This window comes from Tachypleus tridentatus, chromosome 4 (genome assembly GCF_004210375.1).
Source record: "Tachypleus tridentatus isolate NWPU-2018 chromosome 4, ASM421037v1, whole genome shotgun sequence".
Lineage (NCBI taxonomy): Eukaryota > Metazoa > Arthropoda > Merostomata > Xiphosura > Limulidae > Tachypleus > Tachypleus tridentatus.
Window position 1 is genome coordinate 82,960,920 of NC_134828.1, and position 23,670 is coordinate 82,984,589.

At 34.1% G+C, this 23,670-nt stretch overlaps 1 protein-coding gene across 1 annotated transcript in view; it reads left to right on the plus strand.

Annotated features, from left to right (window-relative positions):
• LOC143249573 (solute carrier family 4 member 11-like) overlaps nt 1-23,670 on the plus strand; it is a 208,653-nt gene that overhangs the window by 116,260 nt on the left and 68,723 nt on the right. Inside the window, 1 exon segment of the mRNA XM_076499674.1 lies at nt 2,777-2,846. Within this exon segment, the coding sequence (XP_076355789.1) occupies nt 2,777-2,846 (70 nt within the window).

Here is a 23,670-nt window from a genome sequence, read left to right on the forward strand (position 1 = left end):
GAGAGTGAGCACCATGGTGAGAGCAAAAGAGCTGTCTGAGGCCTTCAGAATGAAAATTGTAGCAGCTTATGAGTCTGGTAAGGGATTTAAAAAGATCCCAAAAGATTTTGAAATCAGCCATTCCACTGTTCGGAAAATAGTCAACAAGTGGCGGGCTTTCAAAACAATTGCCAACATGCCCAGGTCTGGTCGTCCAAGCAAGTTCACCCCGAGAGCAGACCACAAGATGCTAAAAGAGGTCTCCAAACACCCTAAAATGTCATCACGGGACCTACAGCAGGCTCTGGCTGCTGTTGATGTGAATGTGCATGCCTCTACAATCAGAAAGAGACTGCACAAGTTTAACTTGTATGGGAGGTGTGCAAGGAGGAAACCTTTGCTCTCTAAGAGAAACATCAAGGCTGGACTGAAGTTTGCCAGAGAGAATGTAGACAAAGATTAGGACTTCTGGAATAATTATTCTTTGGACAGATGAGTCCAAAATTAAATTATTTGGACATCAGAACAAAGAACATGTTTGGCGTAAACCAAATACAGCATTCCAGGAAAAGAACCTCATACCAACTGTGAAGCATGGAGGTGGAAGTGTCATGGTTTGGGGCTGCTTTGCTGCAGCAGGACCTGGACAGTCCACAATCATAGAATCCACCGTGAATTCTACTGTGTATCAGAGGGTGCTTGAGGATCATATGAGACCATCTGTACGAAAATTAAAGCTGAAGCGGAACTGGACTCTGCAACACGACAATGACCCAAAACATACAAGTAAATCCACCAAGAACTGGCTGAAAACTAAAAATGGAGAGTCCTGGAATGGCCGAGTCAAAGCCCAGATCTTAATCCCATTGAGATGCTTTTGGGTGACTTGAAACGGGCTGTACATGCAAGAAACCCCTCAAACATCTCACAGCTGAAATAATTCTGCATTGAAGAGTGGGGAAAACTTTCTTCAGACCGATGTCAGAGATTGGTAGATGGCTACAAGAAGCGTCTCACTGTAGTTATTTCAGCCAAAGGGGGTAACACTAGCTATTAGGGAGTAGGGTGTCCTAACTTTTTCCTCAGTTAGAATATACATTTTTGTAGAATTACATTTACAAAAGATTTTGAAAAGTCTTTTCTTCAGTTTTAATTGTTTAGTTATATTCCTATAATCGCTCAGTATTGTTGAAATTGAGATTAAATATATATATATCCAAAAATGTTACAAAAATACACAGGCTTTCATAGGGTGTCTTAACTTTTTCACATGACTGTACATGTCGTTTTAGAGTGCAAAATAGTTGAATTTCAGTGTCTGTTTTTACTTCTTTATGGATGATAGAAGTGGTACATTTTACCATTTTTATCTGGTTTTACAATATATATATATATATATATAACTGTTGAATTATGTGTATGTGTTCTTGTCTATGTATGCGACTTTATAGTGTGAAATGGCTGATGAATTTTAGTGCCTCTGTTTTTTTTTTTTTGTAAAGGCAATGTGTGTTATATATTTTACCGTGCGTATATAGATTTATAATATAAAAGCCCTTGCATTTTAATGTTTGTATGCTGTTCTCTTAAGGTAAAACTTGTGGTACATTTTACTATATGCATTTATTTTCATGGTGTAAAACAGTTGTATTTTATTTGTTGTTGTTCCCCAGGATTGAAACTTGTGGTACATTTTAACATCTTTATTTAGGTTTTCAGTCTATAAATTTGAAGAATTTTAATATATGTTTATTATTTTTCATGGTTGAAGTGTATTGTACATTGTACACTCTGTTCAAAGTTTATTTTTCAGTGTAAAATAGATGATCTATTTCAGTTCTTGTCTTGTTAAAGTTGAAGTGTATGGTGCATTTTGTCATGTGTATGTAGTTTCAGTGTTAAATAGTTGAGGTATTTTGATGTATATTTGTTGCCTTCTAAGGGTGAAGCGTGTGGTATATTTTACCATATGTTTAGTTATAAATAAAACAAACGATTTTTTTTTCATTATATGGAAGTCTGTTATACATAGGATTGTGTATTTGTAGATATTTTCTCTTTCGGCATGAGTGAAGTGGAGAATCTATTTCTATTATTTATTTGCGACAGTATATATGACACACTTCGATGTCTTTTGTGTAAATATAGGGCAATTTAGTATTTGTTTTTAGTTTTTCGTGTGTAAATTGCTTAACTATTTGAGTGTAAGGTCTGAGTTTCGTTATTATTTTTTGTAGTTCTTTACGGGTGAAACGAGATACATTTTAGTGTTTGTAGTTCCGTACGAGTAAAGCCTGCGTTGCATCTTTGTTCCTTGTGTTGTACATGTCAAAGTAATATTTGTAATGTTCTTTACTAGCTCTTTATTTTTATAGTTTATATTGTGTTACATTCGAAACCTCTGTTACTCACGAGCGAAAATAATTGTTTGTAATTCTGTGTGTGTGACAAACACTATAAATCTTATTGTCTGTTTAGGTTTGTACTAAGTAGACATCTGAAACTTGTTTGCATAGCTTTGTATTTTTTAAATATTTGATAACTTCAATGTCTGTTTTTAGTTCTTTAGGCTTGCTCAAGAGATGCGTTATACTTCTGTTTGAAGTTATGTGACATATATCAAAACGAATGTTTATGATAATACTCGAGCATTTCATGTTTATGATTATTAATATGTTATAAATATCGTGTAAATAAACTTTAGGATTATTAATGTGTTCTGGATACTGTGTAAATATTATTCAGGTTATTAAAGTGTTCTGGATACCGTACAGATAATGGTGATGATTCTTAACAGGTCCTGGATACCAAGGAACCAACGCTTTGCATGTCAGAAGCCAAGGCTGGTCTTTTTACTCACGACTCTAGTAAGTGTGCTTTCTTGGTTTACTCACTTAATTTCTAGTTTGCTTGATATTTGCCAAAACATAAGTGTACTCGTTTATGAATTTACTTTTTCCTAGTCAAAACGTGTTAGACGGTTTATTTCTTTGTCTTCAGTGAAGTTACAACTCTTGGCGAGAAAGTGGAACATTCATAAATGAATTACCGGCTAGTCCGGTGAATAATAATTGATAATTAATTGTGACGGTATGGTCATTTCTTATTCAAACACCAAAGGTTTTCAAGTTATTAGTTGTGAGTGAAACCGACAACATGCACTTTATACGTTTAGTGATATAACTTCGATGGAACTGTTCAACATAAAAAACAAATTACAAAAAAACATCAGTTCGATTGGAGCATTATACAAGTAGAATACTGTAAAAACCAATACAGGTATATTTATAATACCGTAAGTTAGAAAGAATAGAATATCATATAAACAATACAGGTAAAATAATGAATATATTGTAAAGAACGGATTTGTACTACAGTCAAGCAGAAAGAAATAATTAATTTCTTCTGTGTTACATAATGCTAGAGCTTAAAGTATTGTTATGATATGGAATCAATAGTGATGGTGTATTATAATATAAGTCAAACTATTCATCAATTTACTCTTAACCTGGGCAGTGCAAGTTTCCTGTAGGAGAAGTTAATATTGTTGATTGGGATTAGTGTGGGTTTCCTAAAGGGAAAATCAATATTGTTGATGAAAATCAGTTAGGGTTTTCGATAGGAGGAGTTAATATTGTTGAGGGGGATTTAAATATACTTGTCTCTGTACTATATACTGTTTTACAAGAATTTAGGTGTTAGGCAACAATATACAATTTGTTTTTCTATAAAATACTACTTACTATATAGGGCTCTTAACTCACTATCAACGACTACCAGGCCAGCCGTATTACAGTGATGTCTTTGAGCCACTAGTTTACAAGTGTTTATCGCCAAAACTGGCAAACGCTAATCTCTTTCAACATAATATATGCCACATTGTAACTCTCAGTCGAGACATCATTGTGAGTAAAAGCACAATAATACCTTACAAATAAGAGCACAGACGAGTCGCCATTGTTGTGTAAGATAAATGCATGATAACAGATCTTTCAATATAATAACAAGTGGAAAAATATTCTACAAAATTGCGAATGTAGGAACTGGCAACCAAAAAGTGAGAAAACAAGGTAAGAATGAGCATTGTATAACAAAATTTCCTCTGTACCATCTCACAAAGGGGGCGTATCCAACATCTTTTCCTTGCCTACTTCGTTTATTTTTTCCTATCTCGTATACAATAAACCAGATGAACTAAATTTATCAAACTTATTTATGCCAGAGATTTCTGTGAAACGAATTTGTGGAGGCAATACATATGCTGTAAAATATGTTTATTTGACATCAGCAGAATCAAATATTTGTGCGGACCCATACGATGTATAATCATGAACACATGAATGGAGTACTCACTCCTACACTTTCAATTAATCCCCCTCATTTGTTCGTGCACTTTTTTTTATAGAAGGCGACATAATCTGATGCACGATTAGCTCATTTGTTTTAATATCCTATATGCATCAGTGTGGGTGTGCATCATAATATTATGCCATGTGCAAATAGTGGCGTGTGTATGAGTTTGTTGTGCATTCTCTTCGCTTGTGGTGTATTTATATATCGTGAGTGTGCATATGTGCTGTACGTGTGATGCCACACACTATAAAGTGCAACGTTATTCAGGTGATGTAGTGTCGTGGTTGTAGGCTTACACTAATGGTTGATAAATTAGGTAATTGATTTAATTAACTACTTCACGTTACTATTAGCACGTGGTTCATGTGCTGTTGTTTTATTTGGTCCACTTATGATAAGTGTTTATTACACAGTTAAAAGCCTTTGTCAATGTCAGACAGCCAGTGAGATTGAGAAATTTATGGTTTTGTGAATTTTTTTATATCTGCTTTGCTCAAATGGTTCTCTAACTCGTAATTTTGTGGTTTGTTTATTATTGAAGGATGTTCTCAAATAGTTTTGAAGACTTGTTATTTGGTGGTTGAAGGCGTATAAGAGTGAATAGTTTTACAGCATATATTGTTTATCCACTCTATTTCTCCTATAAGTAATGCCGTATTAATGACATATCCTCGGCATTATTATGTAAATTAAGGAAGGACAACATGTCTTAAAAAGAACTGTCTAGACGAATCAGCATTGTTGTGTAAGTTTAAATAAAGCAGCAGGCCTTACAAAGAACAATATAGATGTAAGCAACCAATTCACAATTCAGAAAGAAAGATATATTATTAAAATAATTTATACTAAATATGCACCTTAAATAATACTCAGAACTAATAATATTGTTTTAAGTTTATAACATGGATATTAATTTAAAAAAATGAAAAATGGTATTGAAAAAAGTGAAGAGGGAAAATTAGGGTAAATTTCATTAGAAACATAGACTTTTAATATTTTATACAGACATGTAAACCAAAGTATAACACGATACTTAGTTTAAATATTACAATATTTGCTTCGTTTGCTAGCGTCAATGGTTGTGGATCTGCGAATCTTGTGTTCCCATCCCTTTGTCGCAAAAGCGCACTCCACAGTTGAGAGTGTTATAAGAGCAGCAGTAAAACTTTACTATTCGTTTAGGGCAGCCTAGGAGCTGGAGATTAGTGTTGTTTACCAGTCGTTTTCCTGTCGGGTATCAGCTAAGGTTACGGACGCTCAGAACAGAAAATTCTTGTGTAGCTTTGCGTAAATAACCGAAACAAAAAATAGACTAACAAACACTTGACTTGTCACTTTTCATCACACTTGTCAAGAATTATTCTTGTCTAGAAAGTACTGTTTGGTACGTTTGTCGAGTAGTCAAGAAACGAAAGCCTTGAAATACGTGTTTTACTTTTAGATAGATGTTATTGACACATTGAGAAAGATTTATAAAGTTTATATGTTTTCACCAACTATACACAGGGTGATTCATAGTTTGTGCAACGCAGTCAAAGCATTGTGAAAACTGGAGAGTAACTGAGATGATAGATAATGGGAAAAGACTACGAAACAAACACCTTGCGATGCAACGTTTAACATCTAGATGGTTGTTTATATTATCTAAATTTCGTGCCAAGTTACACGAGAGCTATATGCGTTAGCCATCTCTAATTTAGTAGTGTAAGACTACAGGGAAGGTAGCTTGGCATTACTACCTACTGCTAACTCTTAGGCTATTATTTTACCAACGAATAGTCGGATTGATCGTTACATTATAACATTCCAATATCTGTTAGGGCGAGCATGTTTGATGGGGCGGATATTTGAATTCGCGACCCTCAGACTGTGAGTCAAGCGTCCTAACCATCTGGCCATGTCGTGCCGATAGGTGTTTAATAACGTCATCTGCTATGCATTTTGTCTAAAGTAGTTGTTCCACTAAAATGATTACTGCTTTCCTTGGAATTGTGCCTTTGTTATGCTGACTCCTATCAAACACAATACCTGCTACCACACCATTACTTCCACTTACACTACCCTGTGATGGCCAAGGGTATGTATGTCACACAATGCCTCTGCCATAGACATTTTCCCTTGACATATCGCCCTTTTTGTAACATCCAGGTATCGAGACGCTCCAACAATGTTGTGCAAATTAAAAATCGTCTTCAGCAACAAAGAAAATTGGATAACACTTAGTGTTTGATTTGCCATGAAGTATATATATATTACTAGACGAAAGCAATCCTGTTACAAAAACAGTTTTAACCATCAGCATGTTGTTAGCTGAGCGAATCCTTATCGTCTTCAGATACTGAGCTCACTTCGTACTCGTTATATCCACATTTCGAGTAAAGAGGACTTTTACCCTTGTTTTGTAGATACGATTGTTTGTTTCGAATTAAGCACAAAGCTACACGATGGGCTACCTATGTACTGTCCCCCCACTTGTATCGAAACCTTGTTTCCACCGTTGTAAGCCCGCAGACGTACGATTGTGCTACTGGGAGGCTGTAAATACGAATATTGGAATTCTGGCTGACTCGATCGAATGTCTGTTTTATAGAATTAAGATAAACTATTTGCGTCCAAAAAACATGTTACGCGATGAAAAAAAAACTCTTTTAATTATTTAAAAGACTTCAATTCTCCCTTGCAGAAAAGAAAGAATACTTATGAAAATATTAAAAATATAACATTTACAGTCATCAAACGTTTTCGCCTATGAGGTATTTTAGCTGAACTATGCTCTATCATAACAAAACGTAAGATAGAATTTTATCAAATTTGTAGCCAATAGTAACAACAGGATTAAAATGCAAACCAAATTTTACCATGTTTCTCTTCCTTCGTCGGGTTCGTGCTTAATATTTACTGTATAATTAGTGATGAAGTAGAATATTTTAATGAAGAGGCGCAATCTTTTTTCATCTTTTAAATACATGTCAGATGCTCATCATGAACGACGATAATAATTATGTTCTACAAACTTGTATTGTATTTCTTCTATTTTGTTATCTTATGTAGTGAAACAGAAAAAATAAGGAGTCTTTTTTTATTTCCTGAAGAAATTATTTTCCAGAGGACTCTTCTATCTTTTCTTTAGTTTTTAACCTTTTCTATGAATATAAATATTGAGAAAATTCTCAGAGAAATATCACTAAAACGAGAACATTGGATTTACGAATCCATCTAATTATTTATTCATCCTATAATGATGGAATAAGCGGGCCTGCACTAACATGAAAAGTGTATATCGTATTTAAATATTATGGAATCAGATAAAGTATCAGTTAATAAGACTTACAATGTCAAATATTTTCTTTAAATCATGTAAGTTTATGCGTTAGTTTTGTATTTTATTGATATTAGACAACATAACTTACATATAATGCAACACACACACATATACATCACGGTGAAAATATTTAATGTTTATTATTTTAATAACAATATTGAGTTTTATGTGTTTAACACTTTTTGTCCAAATTAATTTGAAAAAATACTTCTAATATCAAGGTGTTTATCACACCTCTTAAAATACTAAACTATTTAAGTTGCTGAACGCCACCTTTATACACGATAAAAGTTCCCGATCGACTAATATTAGTTAAAGTATATATATATACACACATGTGTGTGTGTGTGCAAAGATTTAACAATGAAATATTTGAAATACACCCTCTAATGGGTACGCATACATATATGTATGTATCGTTGAGTGGATTATTTCTGATAGTAAAACATTTTATTTCTTATTCAGAATCTTTCTTTTACATTTTATCTGATTTCACTAAAGATAATCAAGCCTAAGTTATAAACGAAGCTTAACAGTCACTTATTTGTTAAGCTGTTTCTTGTATCTACAACACAAGCTCAAAAATATACAACACTGTTTGTTTTACACCAAAGCCGCATCGGACTATCTGCTGTGTCTTCCGGGAAAATCGAACCTCGGATTTTAGAGTTGTAAGTCTGTAGACTTACCACAGTCCTATTGTGGGACATGCAACACTGAGCCGACTTTCTAGAAAACTAATTCACACATTGATCAAATTACTGTTGTTCTTATATTACAATACACTTATTTTTTCCAAAGATTTAGAATATTCAATACATCAAGTCTAGAATCTCAAGAAAAGGCATATGTGTCACACATCATCACCACGTCGTGCTAACACTTCCAATGGCAAACAACACAAAACGTCTAAATTAAAATGTTAAAACATAGTTCACTTAAACTCTTTATATTAAGCAATAATACAATACTTTATAATTAACATAATTGATATTCACATACCTAACTTAGTATTAGTGAATCAATACTGCATCATACAAAATAGGATATTAAGTTTGGTAAGAAAAAGAGTTTGTCTTTCTTTATTGATTTATAGTGTCTAAATTGCCTTGTCAACAAATCCTTTTTCGTATTTTCTCTCAGATGTTTTTATGGTACAAAACAAGATGACTGTGTTATTTTGTCATTTGGTGAGTTTTTTCTGGGTAGATTAGATAGTTAGCCAAATTCACAGCTTACACCACTGGATTCTGCTCTGTTCCATTCCAGGTCATCAGTACTCTGTGCGCTCTTCACTCCTTTTTTTTGAATTTTACACAAAGCTACACCAAAACTATCTGTGCTAGCCGTACCTAATTTAGCAGTGTAAGACTAGAGGGAAGGCAGCTAGTCATAACCACCCACCGCCAACTCTTGGGCTACTCTTTTACCAACGAATGGTGAGATTGATCGTCACATTATAACGCCCCCACGACTGAAAGGGCAAGCATTTTTGGTGCGAAGGGGATTCGAACCCGCGAACCTCAGATTACGAGTCCAATGCCTTAACCCACCTGACCATGGCGGGCTTCTCTAATGCTACTTGGCATCTAGCTTTGGTGGTTTAATTGTCGTATTGCGTACTAGGCAGACTCTAAAGCTAGCCTAACCTCACATTCATTACACGAATTAATTTCCCAATATGTATTTTTTCTCGATGAAAATTAACCACACATCATGATGTGTAAAGAAATTTCTCATAGTGAGAGTTATTTTAGTGGTAGTTCTTCAGAGTACAAAATAACAACAACATAAAAGCTATGCCTCTTCAAAGATTCTGTAGAAATTAAATATTTCTCAATTCTCATATTATTACCTATGTTTTATCTGCTTTGTGGCGTAAGAGTCTTCGGAAACCCCATATTTTGTATAAAACTATCAAATATATTATTTTCTCCACCTATGCTATTCATCGACGTAATATCTCGTAGTTTGAACCACAGAACAATTGTACTTCTTGGAAACAGCCAAGAGGAACTGATTCTTCTGACCGAGTTCAACAAAAATTTTAATCCGGCTGTACAGCTAATAGAACTAATTAGAAAGTAAGCTTAAAAATGATCAATAAAAATCATTTTAAAAAGTTTGGAACAAAAGGAGCACACGAACCTCACAAGGTCGTGATGAGCGAAACCTGGTAAAGGTTTAATGATTTTGTAGCTGTTCAGAGTTTTTAAAAATAAAAACAATTAAAAATGCGTTTCATTACACCCTGTACTGTAGCTTTTCTGTTACAAATTGCAACGATTTATCTTGATTTGCAAATTATTTTGGAGTTTTAAGAATTTGAACTTGTCTTGCATGACGGCAATTGGTGTTTATAGTTATGAAATATTTGAGCCATAAGTATTTCATAACTATAAACACTGTTTACTCTTCCACATTTTGGGGTTAAGGTTAAAATACCTTCAGTCTTCTTATTAGTTTTAACTGTGAGCTGCCACTTCCAACGTTTGAATTGCTGAAACTTTATACTCACATGCTGTTTGAATCAATCTATTCTCTTTCTAAATCTCATCTAAATTTTCCACCTTTCACAGCCAGGTCGGATGGAATGAGTGTAAGTTGAATCAACATGTTGCAAACTTCCCTTTCCCATCAATAAACAATTGACAATTTTATTTTATTAATATTTCTACTGGGACATATATTATCCTTATCCTTAAGGTATCGTTTCCTTTGTTCATTACACTATGTAACAAAATGTTTAACCTTTTCTTTTTCCTGGGCAGAAAGTGTTATTTCCCAATTGCCTATGCCTAAAGGAAATGGAAAATACCTATTTTTCTCTTCAAACTTTGCTTTTGTGACACAGATAATGAAATTTTCAGATTTACCCATTTTCCAGAACATTTCAGGAAGATTCAGTGCTCAGTAGCTGATAAAGAATTTTCAAGAACTTTCTAGAGTGTTTTAAAAATTACGGGAATTTTCTAAAACTTTCCATAATAATATATATACAGGGGCTCACCACTCCAGTTTAGTTTTAGCTGCCTAAGTGAACACATAGACCTATCTGATTTTATCAGAGATGGCATCAAGAAGATGCAAGCATTCTCTAGACGCATTCTGCCATGTACGTGGCCAATTTATCAAGACAAGAGCGAAAAAGTACTCTGTGACAGCATCTGCTAAAATGTGTGAAGCATACAAGGCATATTTTGGCATGCCTGTCGGGGATCAAGACAAACCCTGGGCATTTTATTTTACCTGCGAGCACTGCAAAAAAAAAAAAAAAAAATCTAGAAAGTAAGACGGACAATATTTGCTTGCTTGAATTGTAAGATTTTATATTATACAAATTTTTAACCTTTCAAAATTAATATCTTTCGGTGTACCTCAAAGAGGAATACAACAGCGTCAAGACCTTGTTAGAAGCTTTGAAGTATGATGAGTATGGCTGGGAGGTTATCGGAGATTTCAAAATGGTGGCATTCCTGATGGGTTTTCAAGAAGGCTTTATCAAGTTTTTCTGTTATCTTTCCCTTTGGAACAGTAGAGACACCGCAGCGCAATACAACAGGAAGCACTAGCCACAACGTACCAAGTTCTCTGTAGGGAGGCACAATGTGAAGTTTGAGCCATTAGTGGATTTCCAGAAGGTGTTGTTCCCACCATTGCACATAAAATTGGGTCTTATGAAACAATTTGTCACAGCTCTTGATAAGGAGTCTGCAGTCTTCAAGTTCCTTCAAGACTTCTTCCCTAAGCTGTCTGAGGCAAAGGCCAAAGGTGGTGTCTTCGTTGGACCACAAATAAAGAAGATCCTGGAGTGCACAGAATTCCCTAAGGGGCTCAGTAGGAAGGAAAAAAGCTTGGGGCAGCTTTGTCGCAGTGGTTTGGGGCTTCTTGGGCAATCACAAGGCCGAATATTATGTGGAACGTTTTGAGGCTGTGCTGAAGAACTACGGTAAAATAGGCTGCAGGATGTCCCTGAAAGTCCATCTCCTTGACGCTCATCTTGATAACTTCAAGGAGAACATGAAAGAATACTAAGAGGAGCAAGGCAAGCACTTCCACTAAGATATACTGGACTTTGAACGCCGCTACCAAGGAGCGTATAACGAAAACATGATGAGAGACAATATATGGGGGCTGATACGTGAAAGTGATTTACATTACAGTCGCAAATCTCTAAAAACTACTCACTTCTAAACATTTTAGTATAACTTTAGTACAAATACATGTAAATATTGATTCATATGTTGTTTTATTCAGACCTTATGTAAATGAAAATGTGCAAATTTGTCCGTTTTACAGAGAAAATAGGTTAATTTCTAAATTTCATTATCCGGGTCACAAAAACAAAGTTTGAAGGGAATAATGGCCATTTTCTGTACTTTTATAACACAAACAATTAAGAAATAACACATACTATCCAGGAACAAAATTTGTGTTACATAGTGTTATTATTGCTGATTCACCACAGTCTCAAATGTATTGTTCATATTCTCTACACTTATAAAAATTTCTTCCTTTTTCTTTGAAGCATTTTTTACCATTATGCCATTTTAAGCTACAGTTTCTACACTTTCTGTCTTGCGGTTAACGTTTTCCATTCTGTGTTAATAATCGTTTAACTAATCATTTGAGATTTTCTGAAACTTCAACAGAAGAAGTTGCTATTTATAAGCTGTTTTATCTGATAACATAATTATTGGAAGATGAATTTAACTGTTTATGTGCGACTTTAACTTACTCCAGTTACATTGACAACCAGAGGCCTTTTTTTTAAAATAAGTAAATCTACGTTGCATTAGGTGATTTGTATGTTATCACCCGCTATAGCATCTATAAAATGGTCATTTGCAAATAATTTATCACTCGACGTAGAGCTTTTGGATGAAATAACTGGATAAGCCTTTTCACACCTTCTGTAAACTTGGCTACAGTATCAACTTTGCTCTTATTGGTGAGTCACATTAAACCTATTTGGTAAGAAAGTCATGAAAGCCAGATAGTTGTTATGGCTCTCAGAGGGAAAGTTGCTTAATGTTGTTAAAGTTGGTCCTTTCATACTAGCTGTTTACTATTCCATTTGTTTCCTTTGGAAATTATTTCCAAATAAGCATAATGTATTCGTTTTTGAACTGACCAGCTAGATTGTGGAATTGGATTACATAGTTATATAACTGTAATATTTAACATTCTGCAATCTTAAGTGACTCAGTAAGATAGTGCAAGTCTAGGTAGACCAGACGAGTTAATGTATTCCATATTTCGTTTAATAATGCTGAGGTTGGTATTTTTGAGAGTATGCGGACAGAAGTGTTGTTGGTTTGGTCAGATGGTTCATGCTGGCATCAGTATTCTTTTGTACTTCTTCCGATTCGTTATTGTAACTCATGCGAACTTTATAGATAAAGATTATTTTTGGTTCTTCAGTTGTTTTTCACTTTCCGCACTTTACAGATGTCTTTTCATACCTCTTCCATTTTACTGTTATAATTTTTTTGTGCATCTCCAATAGTTCTTTTGTTCTTGTCTCGAACTACGACGGCTATCTGCACTAGCTATCACTAATTTAGCAGTGTAAGGCTAGAGGGAAGGCATCTAGCCATCAGGACCTACTGCCAATTCTTGGGCTACTCTTTTACCAACGAATAGTGGGATTGACCGTAACATTATAACACCACGGCTGAAAGGGCGAGCATGTTTGGTGTGACGGGGATCCGAACCCGTGACCCTCAGATTATGAGTCGAGTACTTTAACCACCTGGCCATGCCTAGCCATATTTGAATTGATATAATAAAGAAAAGGAAGTTAGTAAACACTACACACCGCCAACTATTAGGCTACTCTAATTGAATAACGAGGTACGAGTTTGTGTATTAAAGAGACGAAAACCATGGACCATTGGATCCTTGGATAAAAAAGATATAATTATGATGGAAATATTAAATTGTACAAATGGGCTGAGTGCTAGTAATAAAAGCAAAACAATAGTTAAATTTCATCTAACTTCCTTTACTTAGAGCAACAAACAAACCGATTAATGAAGCGTGTTGTGAGTTATATAGGCCAACTGTTCTTGTGGCATGCAAGCAGTTGAATGCAGAAGTGGAGCTTTAAATAAGTATTTGTTTTACACTATTCCTTGTTTCTCTATTTTATAAAGTTTTCAATCAATAATCTCCGATCAACATAAATATAATACGCAAGCACAAAGACACGTAGAATAAACACCAGCATTAACTTTCTCCATGTTACGAACACCTTACTTAGGTATACCTATAGAATTTTGATTACACTGACAAAAATTGGTATGCAATTGTACAGTGACCCATCTTAGAAATTTATAGTTTATGAAGGGTCAAGGTCACGAAAAAAATCCTATTTGTTAATATGGGAATCGAGTTTCACATCAGTTTTGCTCTGTAACTCAGTCAAAAATAATCAGATATTCATGACACTTGGTGGATATACATAGAAGATTATTCATCATTGTTCTGTCAAAAATCGTCCGTGTCTGTTTATACCGATAAACATACAGATATATTTTCCTAGTTTTTGAGAGCTCAGTTTGATCAACAATGCGTGGGGGAGGTATGTGTTTTACTATGTGCCCCTCTAGTTTTCAATGTTTTATATGGAACACAACATAATTATGTCGCTGTTAAAAAAAGACTGCACATTTGAAAAACAAGTTATATAGTTTTGTCTTAGTTCATTACCTTTTTAGGATAACAATGTATAACCAGATTCTCACAAGTGCCACTGGGAGAGAGTATCATATTTTCCGACTAGTTTAACAAGAAACTAGTTGTCATGAAGACATTAAACTGTATTAAACATTTGCCAGTTAGATAACAATGATAAAGGCCACATGGCTTCTTTAAAAAGGTAAAGAGAATTATTGCCTATTTCTTAAATCAGTATTCCGAAGGTGTACTAAGCTGTGTTAACAAAGTCCTGAGTTTTGAAATAGATTTTAACAGTTTTACGAAATTAGGTTTTTAGTTATAAGATTTATCACCCTGCGAAGTTGATGAAATGGTCCAATTGTGGTAAAACCTATATGAAAAAAAAATTAATTTTCCCTTCACTGAGGAAATAATTTCATTAATATTTTGTTGCTTTGATTTTGTACAACGTTGTAATATAGTATAAATGACACGCATAAGAACAAATAATACAGGCTGATCAAATAGACCAAAAAAAAAACACACGAAGTAGTAAGCCTCACCCACCACACAACGTTGCATTACATTTTTATTTCTGTTGTGTCACGGGTGAATGGTTTATAATGTACTACAGAGTAGCCTCAATGGCTATTAACCATGTTAATGAAGTCACAAGACATCACTGTTTATCCATCAAATTATGATGCATTTCATTAAATTTATGATACACGAATACACAAATTTGTTTTTTCACCCGCGTATATTGTCTGCTCAAGAAGAGTATGATATGTTACTGTAAAACGTGATTATCTTTTAGGTATGATGCATTTTATATTATTGAATTTAATAATCAGTCAGAATCTGCTACTACCGCGTATTTGTTTACCTATGCATCGATTAAGTACACTATAGTGAAATAGACAAGTGTCTGTAGAAAACAGCTTCAATAACACCTTTCCATCCGTCTAGTTTCATCAACATTTTCTAGACGTTAAGCAACAGGCACTGTCGAGTTTTACTTGTCTCTGTAAACACAGTTTGATAGAATGCGCTCGATTAATAAGCGTCTTTCTTCTAATGACTAAGGACAACGTTGTGAGAGAGCTTCGATTGAAATACGTTGCAACAAGATGACGTCACTGTAAATCATGTATCATCGTCTAATGTTTCAAGTACAGAATAAACAGCACATTGATTAATGACAAAAATAAATCAACTATTTAACTGCTTACTTTAAATGAGATGAACATAATTCTTGACATTCAAAGATGTTGTCCTTCCATACAGCTAAGTTGACGAAACTACAAGGTTTCTACTCGTGTCTGAAATCATCGATTGAACAATAGTTTCAGTGCACTTCCATGACAGGAAGAGATGAGTTGTTACGGATATTGAGATACAACAGGAGATTTCCACAGAGACCGATAATAAACAGCTGTGTGAAACGATCAGTTTATGTTAGAAATTTCCTTTCATGTGAAGGAAGAGCAGCGCATAAAAATCTGGAACAAAAGCTGCAGTAATCACTTTATTGTAGAACTTATGTGCATGAATGAAAACTACTGGAAGAAAACAATCAAGTCACTTGAAATATTTGTTTATATGGATTAAAACAAATTGGAAAAAAACAAAAAAGTAAAACGATCAGGTTACTTCAAAAAATTCTTAATGTGAATGAAACCTAATAGGGAAAATAAGTTAGTAAAAAAATCAAATTACTTAAAAGGGTCGTCATATGAACAAAAATAAGAAACCCAGTCAGAAGTTCGAAATTATATTAGAAATCTCGCGTCACACGTAAAGTTTAGGAAACTATATAATAAATTAATTAGTTTCAAATATTTTTTATTTGTCAATTCTGATTAGTGTAACAAGTGTAACAGCAACGTCTTAAACGCTATTCAATGTGGCTTACATGCTAAAATTTCTGTTTGAAACATGATGAAGGATTCAGTATGTCTTTGGAAATGATGACTTGACTTTAAGTCAAGAAGTTGAAGCGTTCTATTAAAATCGAAATCTGCAATGTACATATTCTATTTCATAATTTACAGAACAATTCACATGCTGTTTGATATACATCTTCGAATTATAAGACTACTTTGAAATTATCTTTCATTAGAAAGATTTTCGCTTAGATGATTTTATTTTTCAGTTGACAAAGCATTAAAATAAATCCAGTTGCATTATATATGTTTATCTGGTCTAGTCTGGTTAGTTTTGGATAGTTTTATGATTACGGTTTGCAAATTTCCATGTTGCTTTGCCTGCTTTAATTTGAGATGTCAGGTATACGGATGATTAATTGTACTTATAATTACAAAGTTCCATAGAACTCATCTTCCAACTGTTGACTGCAGTTACCAAGGTAACAAGTTACTGGATAGGACCGTAAGATTAATCCTTGATTACGTATTTTGTTACATTTTCCACACGCCCTCTACCGTAGGTGTACATCGACTTCTATGGTCGCATGAAAATAAATGTACAGAATTTCTTTGCACGCAACCAAATGATTTCGTACATGTGTCAGAGAAAACAATATACCAAATACAGGTTTCATTCTGGTAGCAAAGTTGCCGAGAGTAGTCACTTTATTCTGATGCAACCAATCTGTCTTGGTATCCTGACAGTAATCCTGAAGTTTTTATTATTCTGTTTAAAATCGTAGGTTTCACGTGTACTCATTTTTTATCCAATGCCAGAGCCTTAAGTACATCTAGTCCTTACCTAATGTTAAACAAACTTTTCAGTGCATTTGTCGTAATTTTTTTGCAGTTTATTTCTCTGTTGTTAGTGTGTGTAGGAAACAATATGTGCACAATGAGATGCTTATAAATTATCTTGCGTGCAGTTGACTGAAGTGTGTGTTAACTTATTGATATCACTCACTTACTGGGAGGACGATGATGGAGTTTCTAGATGACGAACTGTCTATGAACATTTATAATGATAACAATAGCAGTGCGCGTTATGTACTCGTTGAACAGTTTTACATCATTATACGGGAGTGATGGTACAAGCTACTATATTTATAGCTAGTCATATTTGAAATATGTGTACTCCTTATTTTCATCTTCACCCATTTCATATAAAGATCATATGGTACTTCATTGGAAGTGACTGCAATATTATTCTCTAGACACGTGCTTTCCGTTGCTGCATTACACTATCTGCTGGTTGGAAATTTGACGCGAATTAAATGTATGAGTGTTAAACATCTCGCTGAGACTCACCTACGGCGTACTCTACTACGCTAGAATAGCATAAGATTGTAAAATACGACGACTAAATTTCTGTAAACACAATTTACGATGCGCAACATAGCGTAGAAGAGAAAACAGGAAACTGTTTACATGTAAATGAATGAGAAACATAAATGGAATTACGTAAAACTTGGTTGAGAGCTTAGTGTAGTTACGTATAAACATTGTATTCAACAATCTTGTAATCAACCTAACTTCTGTAGTACAGAGAACGAAAGTTACACTCAAAAATGGTGACTAATATCGAAAGTTTACTGACAAAATCTCCCATGAATAATGTGACCAGATTTACTGGATTATTTGTTTTGAATTTCACCCAGAGCAACTTGAGGGCTTTCTGCGCCAGCCATCTCTAATTTAGCAGTGTAAGACTAGAGGGAAGGCAGCTAGTCATCACCACCCACCGCCAACTCTTGGGCTACTCTTTTACCAACGAATAGTGAGATTGAATGTTACTTTATAACACCCCCACGGCGAAAGGGCGAGCATGTTTCGTGTGACGGGGATCCGACCTCTTAGCCATGCCGGGCCGCTCGCTGGTAATTGAAGTTTAACTTGTTAGACACAACAAAACTATAAGTTCCTAGATAGGGAAAATGTGTTAAAGATGAAAACATTCCACACACATCAGCAGGTGTAAAGCTTCAAAAAGTGGTTCAAATAACGTTTTTGGTCTATCTCTTAAAATTATTACCAGTCCTGACTAACTGTCCACTAACACTAATATTAATTTTAAGCATTAAAATTGGTTAATAAATATATTAGCGCTGTTGTTGCTTTTCCTGACTTACGTGTCAAGGTTAACACAAAGTAAAGGGAAACTGGGGAATTTATAATTTCTAGTCTCAAACCATCTATTAAGAGTACGATTTGTTTCGTCCCTCGTTGGGACAGCAGTAAGTCTTCGGATTTACAATGCTAAAAGTAGAGGTTCGATTCCCCTCGGTGGGCTCAGCTATAGGCCGATGTGGCTTTGCTATAAGAAAAACACGCGCGAGCACGACTTGTTTTACGTATATTATATTGTCAGTCTAACGAACGATTGAAATCATCGAACAGTTTTTCGGAAATTATAAGAATAACACATTCTGTCCATTCAATTCAACCACTATGTGAGATGTTATTATTTTTCCCCTGCAACTGTTGGAGCTAATATTTTGCCTTTGAACATAACGTTTTTTTTACTTCTGTGTTTAAACCAGTACGGATAAATAAAGAGCGCCACTTCAAGACTGGCAAAACGGTTTTTGTTTCAATTGCACGGACATAATTGTAGAGAAAATAACTAAAGAAATAAATGGTTTCAAGCTGTAGAAATATATTTCACAGTTATTTATTTATAAAATAAAAATGGATTAACGATATGTTTACTTAATTTATTAAAATAATAATAATCTGGGAATTTTATTATATTTGATAATTCGCCCCAAAACAGTATCAAAATATTGTGACCAAATCAAGTATCAATAAAATTATTGCAACTGTTTATTTGTTCATCACACAGAGGATGGGTTGTATGACAGGACCCATACCTCTATGACCTGGGGACTAAGATATCACTTACGTTTATTAACATTTGAAACGAGCTTACAAAAGATGTAATAAGGTACTTTATACAATATTTATTAGCTAGTGTTATCTTATGGAAAAGTGTCGTACAGTTTCAAAGATCGTGAAAACGTTATATATTTAGTACACTGGTCTTTAAGATAATTATAACATAGGTTTAAAAATCGGGAATTCAACCTTCGCTGTATACGTCACCCCTCATTCTCTCTAACATTACATTCTCTCTAATGTAGATTGTGGTTATATATATATACATACCTATCGTAGAAAAGCAATATTTCAGGGGCACATTCAAAAGTTTGGACGTCGTACAGAATGGTACACAAGCTGTCACTAAAGCTAAATATAGATACTGTTCATTAAACATTGCAATACCTGAACACTGACACTCATTTTACCTAAACTACCAATCTCGTAATCTTAAAAGAAAGAAAGAAAAAATTCAGGAAAACAAAGTGATTTTTAAACACCCTCTACCATATCCCAACTTCCTTGAGTTAAATCTATGATTTTCAATGTGCTTCTAGTGAAAGTCAGTTCCTTCAAAATTAGTTTTTGCGTAGAATCATGTTAAATATGAAGTTTTCCTTATAATCACCATGTCCATCAAAATATTTCAAGCTAAAGTTTCTTACACATTAACCCTTTATCAAAAATATTTTGGTAACTAATAAAATAGTTTCCTTCTCTTCCAACTCTTTAACTGGTTATTTGAAGTCACTCTAAGAGCTTCAAAAACTTTATAATACAATAAAGCATATAAAAGTAATAGAGTAAAATGGCTGCACACTTCTCATGCAGATTGGACCCATATTTAAAAAAACAAAAACTGTTTAGTTGCATTTCCACTAAACTTACTTTCTCGCAGGTTTATGACAAAAATTACTTTTGAATATCAAAGTTCCTCAGATTAAAGGCGACAATACAAATCAGTCTTAATTGAATTTCCCTTTATATCAATCTATCAATCAGCTGTGATACATCAACCTTTTCTGTGCGTTACGTTAAAATATATGTTCCATTGGTTGGTAGTTGGGGTGATATTACATCACAAGGCGGCGGCCAGGTGGTTAGGGCGTCCGATTCGTAATCAGGGCGTTGAAGGTTTGAATCTCCGTCACAATAAACATGCTCAGCCTTTAGCTGAGGGGGCGTTGTAATGTACGATCAATCCCACTATTCGTAAGTAAAAAAGTAACCCCTCGTGTAGCGTTGCACGAAATTCAAACATTTTTCTCTGTCTATGCATGAGAATATCTTCATACTTTAACCTATATTAATTGAGATATGTTGCTGAAGTTCTGTAAGTCACTATAAAAAGTGTAAAACAGAACAATCATTTGGTTTTAAATTCCATAACTTGCAGTTAAAATGTTACTTTAATAAACCATTTGAGAAAATAAATGTTATGATTTATCATATTAAAACATAACCAAGGGTGACCATAACATTAATGATGGTTTTTGAAAGTTATATCCTTATCTAACGCAATGTGTGCTTTTAATAAGAGTACATTAATAAGGTTATTTCAGAAAGTGGGTCATAGAACGCAGTGCATAACATTTTGGAATCACTATCATTTAATTAAATCGTATTTGGCTTGATGAACCATCGCAAAATGCTCCAGCTTCTAAATACGAAAATAATTAGTAACTGTGATTACAATCCAGAACCTAAATGGTAGACGCCAACACCATGTGTCTTAATTTTGTTTTAAAGCACCTAATCCAACATGTTAACTTTGAATTCCAGGAACCTCAATAGTTGAAGGACATCCAAATGTTTTCATTTTCATAACATCAAATTTCTCTTAACCTTTATTTCCAGGATGATCAGTTGTGGATGATAAACATTTTTACCTGAAACATTTTAACCTTCGTTCCTGAGAAGTTTCAGGACCTATACCTGATAAAATAGTTCCCTTCTTTTACAACTCATTAATTTGTTATTTGAAGTTACTCTAAGAGCTTCAAAAACTTCATAATACGATAAAGCATATAAAATGTAGAATAACACACCCTCTAAGCTACATAGAGTAATTAATGAAACTATATGCCATGCTATTACCTTTGATTGCAGACAAGCAAACTTATAAAAGCAATAACAATATTACATTATCTAGTTTTCTGTTGTGATAACATTTTATTTCGTTATTTATTCATTGATATAGTTCGATATGCTGCGAATAATCAATCCGTCAATCGTAGTGTTTACTCTAATATTCTAGAGTAAATAATTTGACTTGGTTTGGTTTGAATTTCACGCAAAATTACACCAGGACTAATTTAGCAGTGTAAGACTAGAGGGAAGGCAGCTAGTCATCACTACCCTCCGTCAACTCTTTAGCTACTCTTTTATCAACGAATAGTGGGATTGATTGTCACATTATAACGCCCACACGGCTGAAAGGGTGAACATATTTGGTGCGACGGGGATTCAAACCCGCGACCCTCAGATTACGAATCGAACCCCTTAACCCATCTGGCCATACCGAGGACGTAATTTGAGTACAAGCAAAAATATCATATTTATTTTTGATTATGTCCTATACTGTTTCCTGCAGCTCGTGAATGATTCTTGTCACTTACCTTGTTAACTTTCTATGGCTCGGGGTGCGACTCGTTGCAAGCATCTTTCTGGATGTTTTACAATGCAATAAGTAAAATAAAAAGTCCTCATTTTACAAATTTCGAATCCACAATCTGAATACCTTCATGATCTGAGTGTCAGGGACGACGCAAGGGTATTTGGCGCCCTAGACGAGCCCTTAGATGTGCGCCCCTATTAAGTTTTGATAAGTTAATGTAGGAACTCCATTATTGTATTGCCCATCTTAAGTCTCGACAAAACATTTATAACATGTATATTTTCATCTTATGATTTCATATCTTAATTCATGCAAATAGCTAATTTATTATTATTATAATAATTCAGTGAAGAAAATATGAATGAAATACAATTTATTGTTAAGCTTTATTATAAGGTAATCTGTAAAAAAAGAAAATATACATATTTTAAGCATTTAGTTAGCTCTCTTAACCTATTAGTTATAGTATTAAATTATTATTATTGTATTCGAACCCGCGACCCTCGGATTACGATTATTGTGCCTTAACCACCTAGCCATGCTGGGCCAAAAAGAAAAAAAGAAATAATCAAAATTGGAAATGTCATATCTCAAGTATTACTAAATAGATTGCCATGAAATTTGGCATGTGAAGTAAGAGTCCGGGCCCATTTAGTGGAAGTCGTTAGCAAAACGATTATCATCATAAGAAAGTATATAAGATTTACAATATGGCTATCTGATGATAAAGATACTTAGAGGAAGAGAAGTAACATCGTTTCAATCTTTCTCATACAAGTACTTTAAGTAATGTTTCATGAAAAGCAAAATTGGATATTTTAATATATACACATTTAATAACGTAACGTAACGTAACGGCTTATCTTCTTATGCAGAATAAAATATATAAAAAAAAAAAGTACCAAAAACAAGAAATTGTGTTAAACTTGGTACATTAGCCACTTAAAATTGATACGAGTATAAAAAAACTGAAATACGCAGCGTAAATTAAAAGATAATATTAAACAGGTATTTTAATTACCAACTAGAGGTAAAACATTGATACGTATTCCTATCAATAATATTTAAATTACGTCTTTTATGAATCATCTTTCTTTTATGTTAAAAGCACGAGCACCTCGGGCTTATCAAGCGAGATCAAATGCATAAAATCGTAATTCAGTTTTATATTAATGTTATAGTAAAGGATTTTCCGCAATATTACTAATTACGACTACCTTTTATGCCAGTCTTCACACTAGCGACTTCCACCTAGTATACCATACCACATTATTTTTCACAATATTACTTTTATGTCAATCTTCACACTAACAACTCTTCACCTAGTACACCATAATACATATTTTTCACAATATTACTTATTACGATTATCTTTTATGCTAGTCCTCACACTAGCGACTCTCCACCTAGTACACCATACCACATTATTTTTCACAATATTACTTATTACCTTTTATTACAATCTTCACACTAGCGAGTCTCCACCTAGTACACCATACTACATTATTTTTCACAATACTACTTATTACGACTACCTTTTATGCCAGCCTTCACACTAGCGACTCTCCTCCTAGTACAGCATACTACATTAATATTATTATTTTAAGTCTTTGCGACTTTTAAAAGGTTCGTTTAAATGAATATTGTTTTTCGCACAAAAGTGATTGACGTCCTTAATATTCAAGAGATAGACTAGATGGATGGCAGCTAGTCAACACCACACAACGCCTGTTCTTCGCCCACCCTTTACTAACACGTAGTAGGAACGACCGTTATTTTAGAACTTCTAATGGCTAAAATGACGAATAAGTTCTGCGTCAGGATTCGTTCCCACTGTCGTCAGCTCGTGATTCGACTCCCTAATCATTAGATTATGAAAGGGAATCACTCTCAAGAGGAAAGAAATGCAATCTAAAGATTAGGAAGTACTG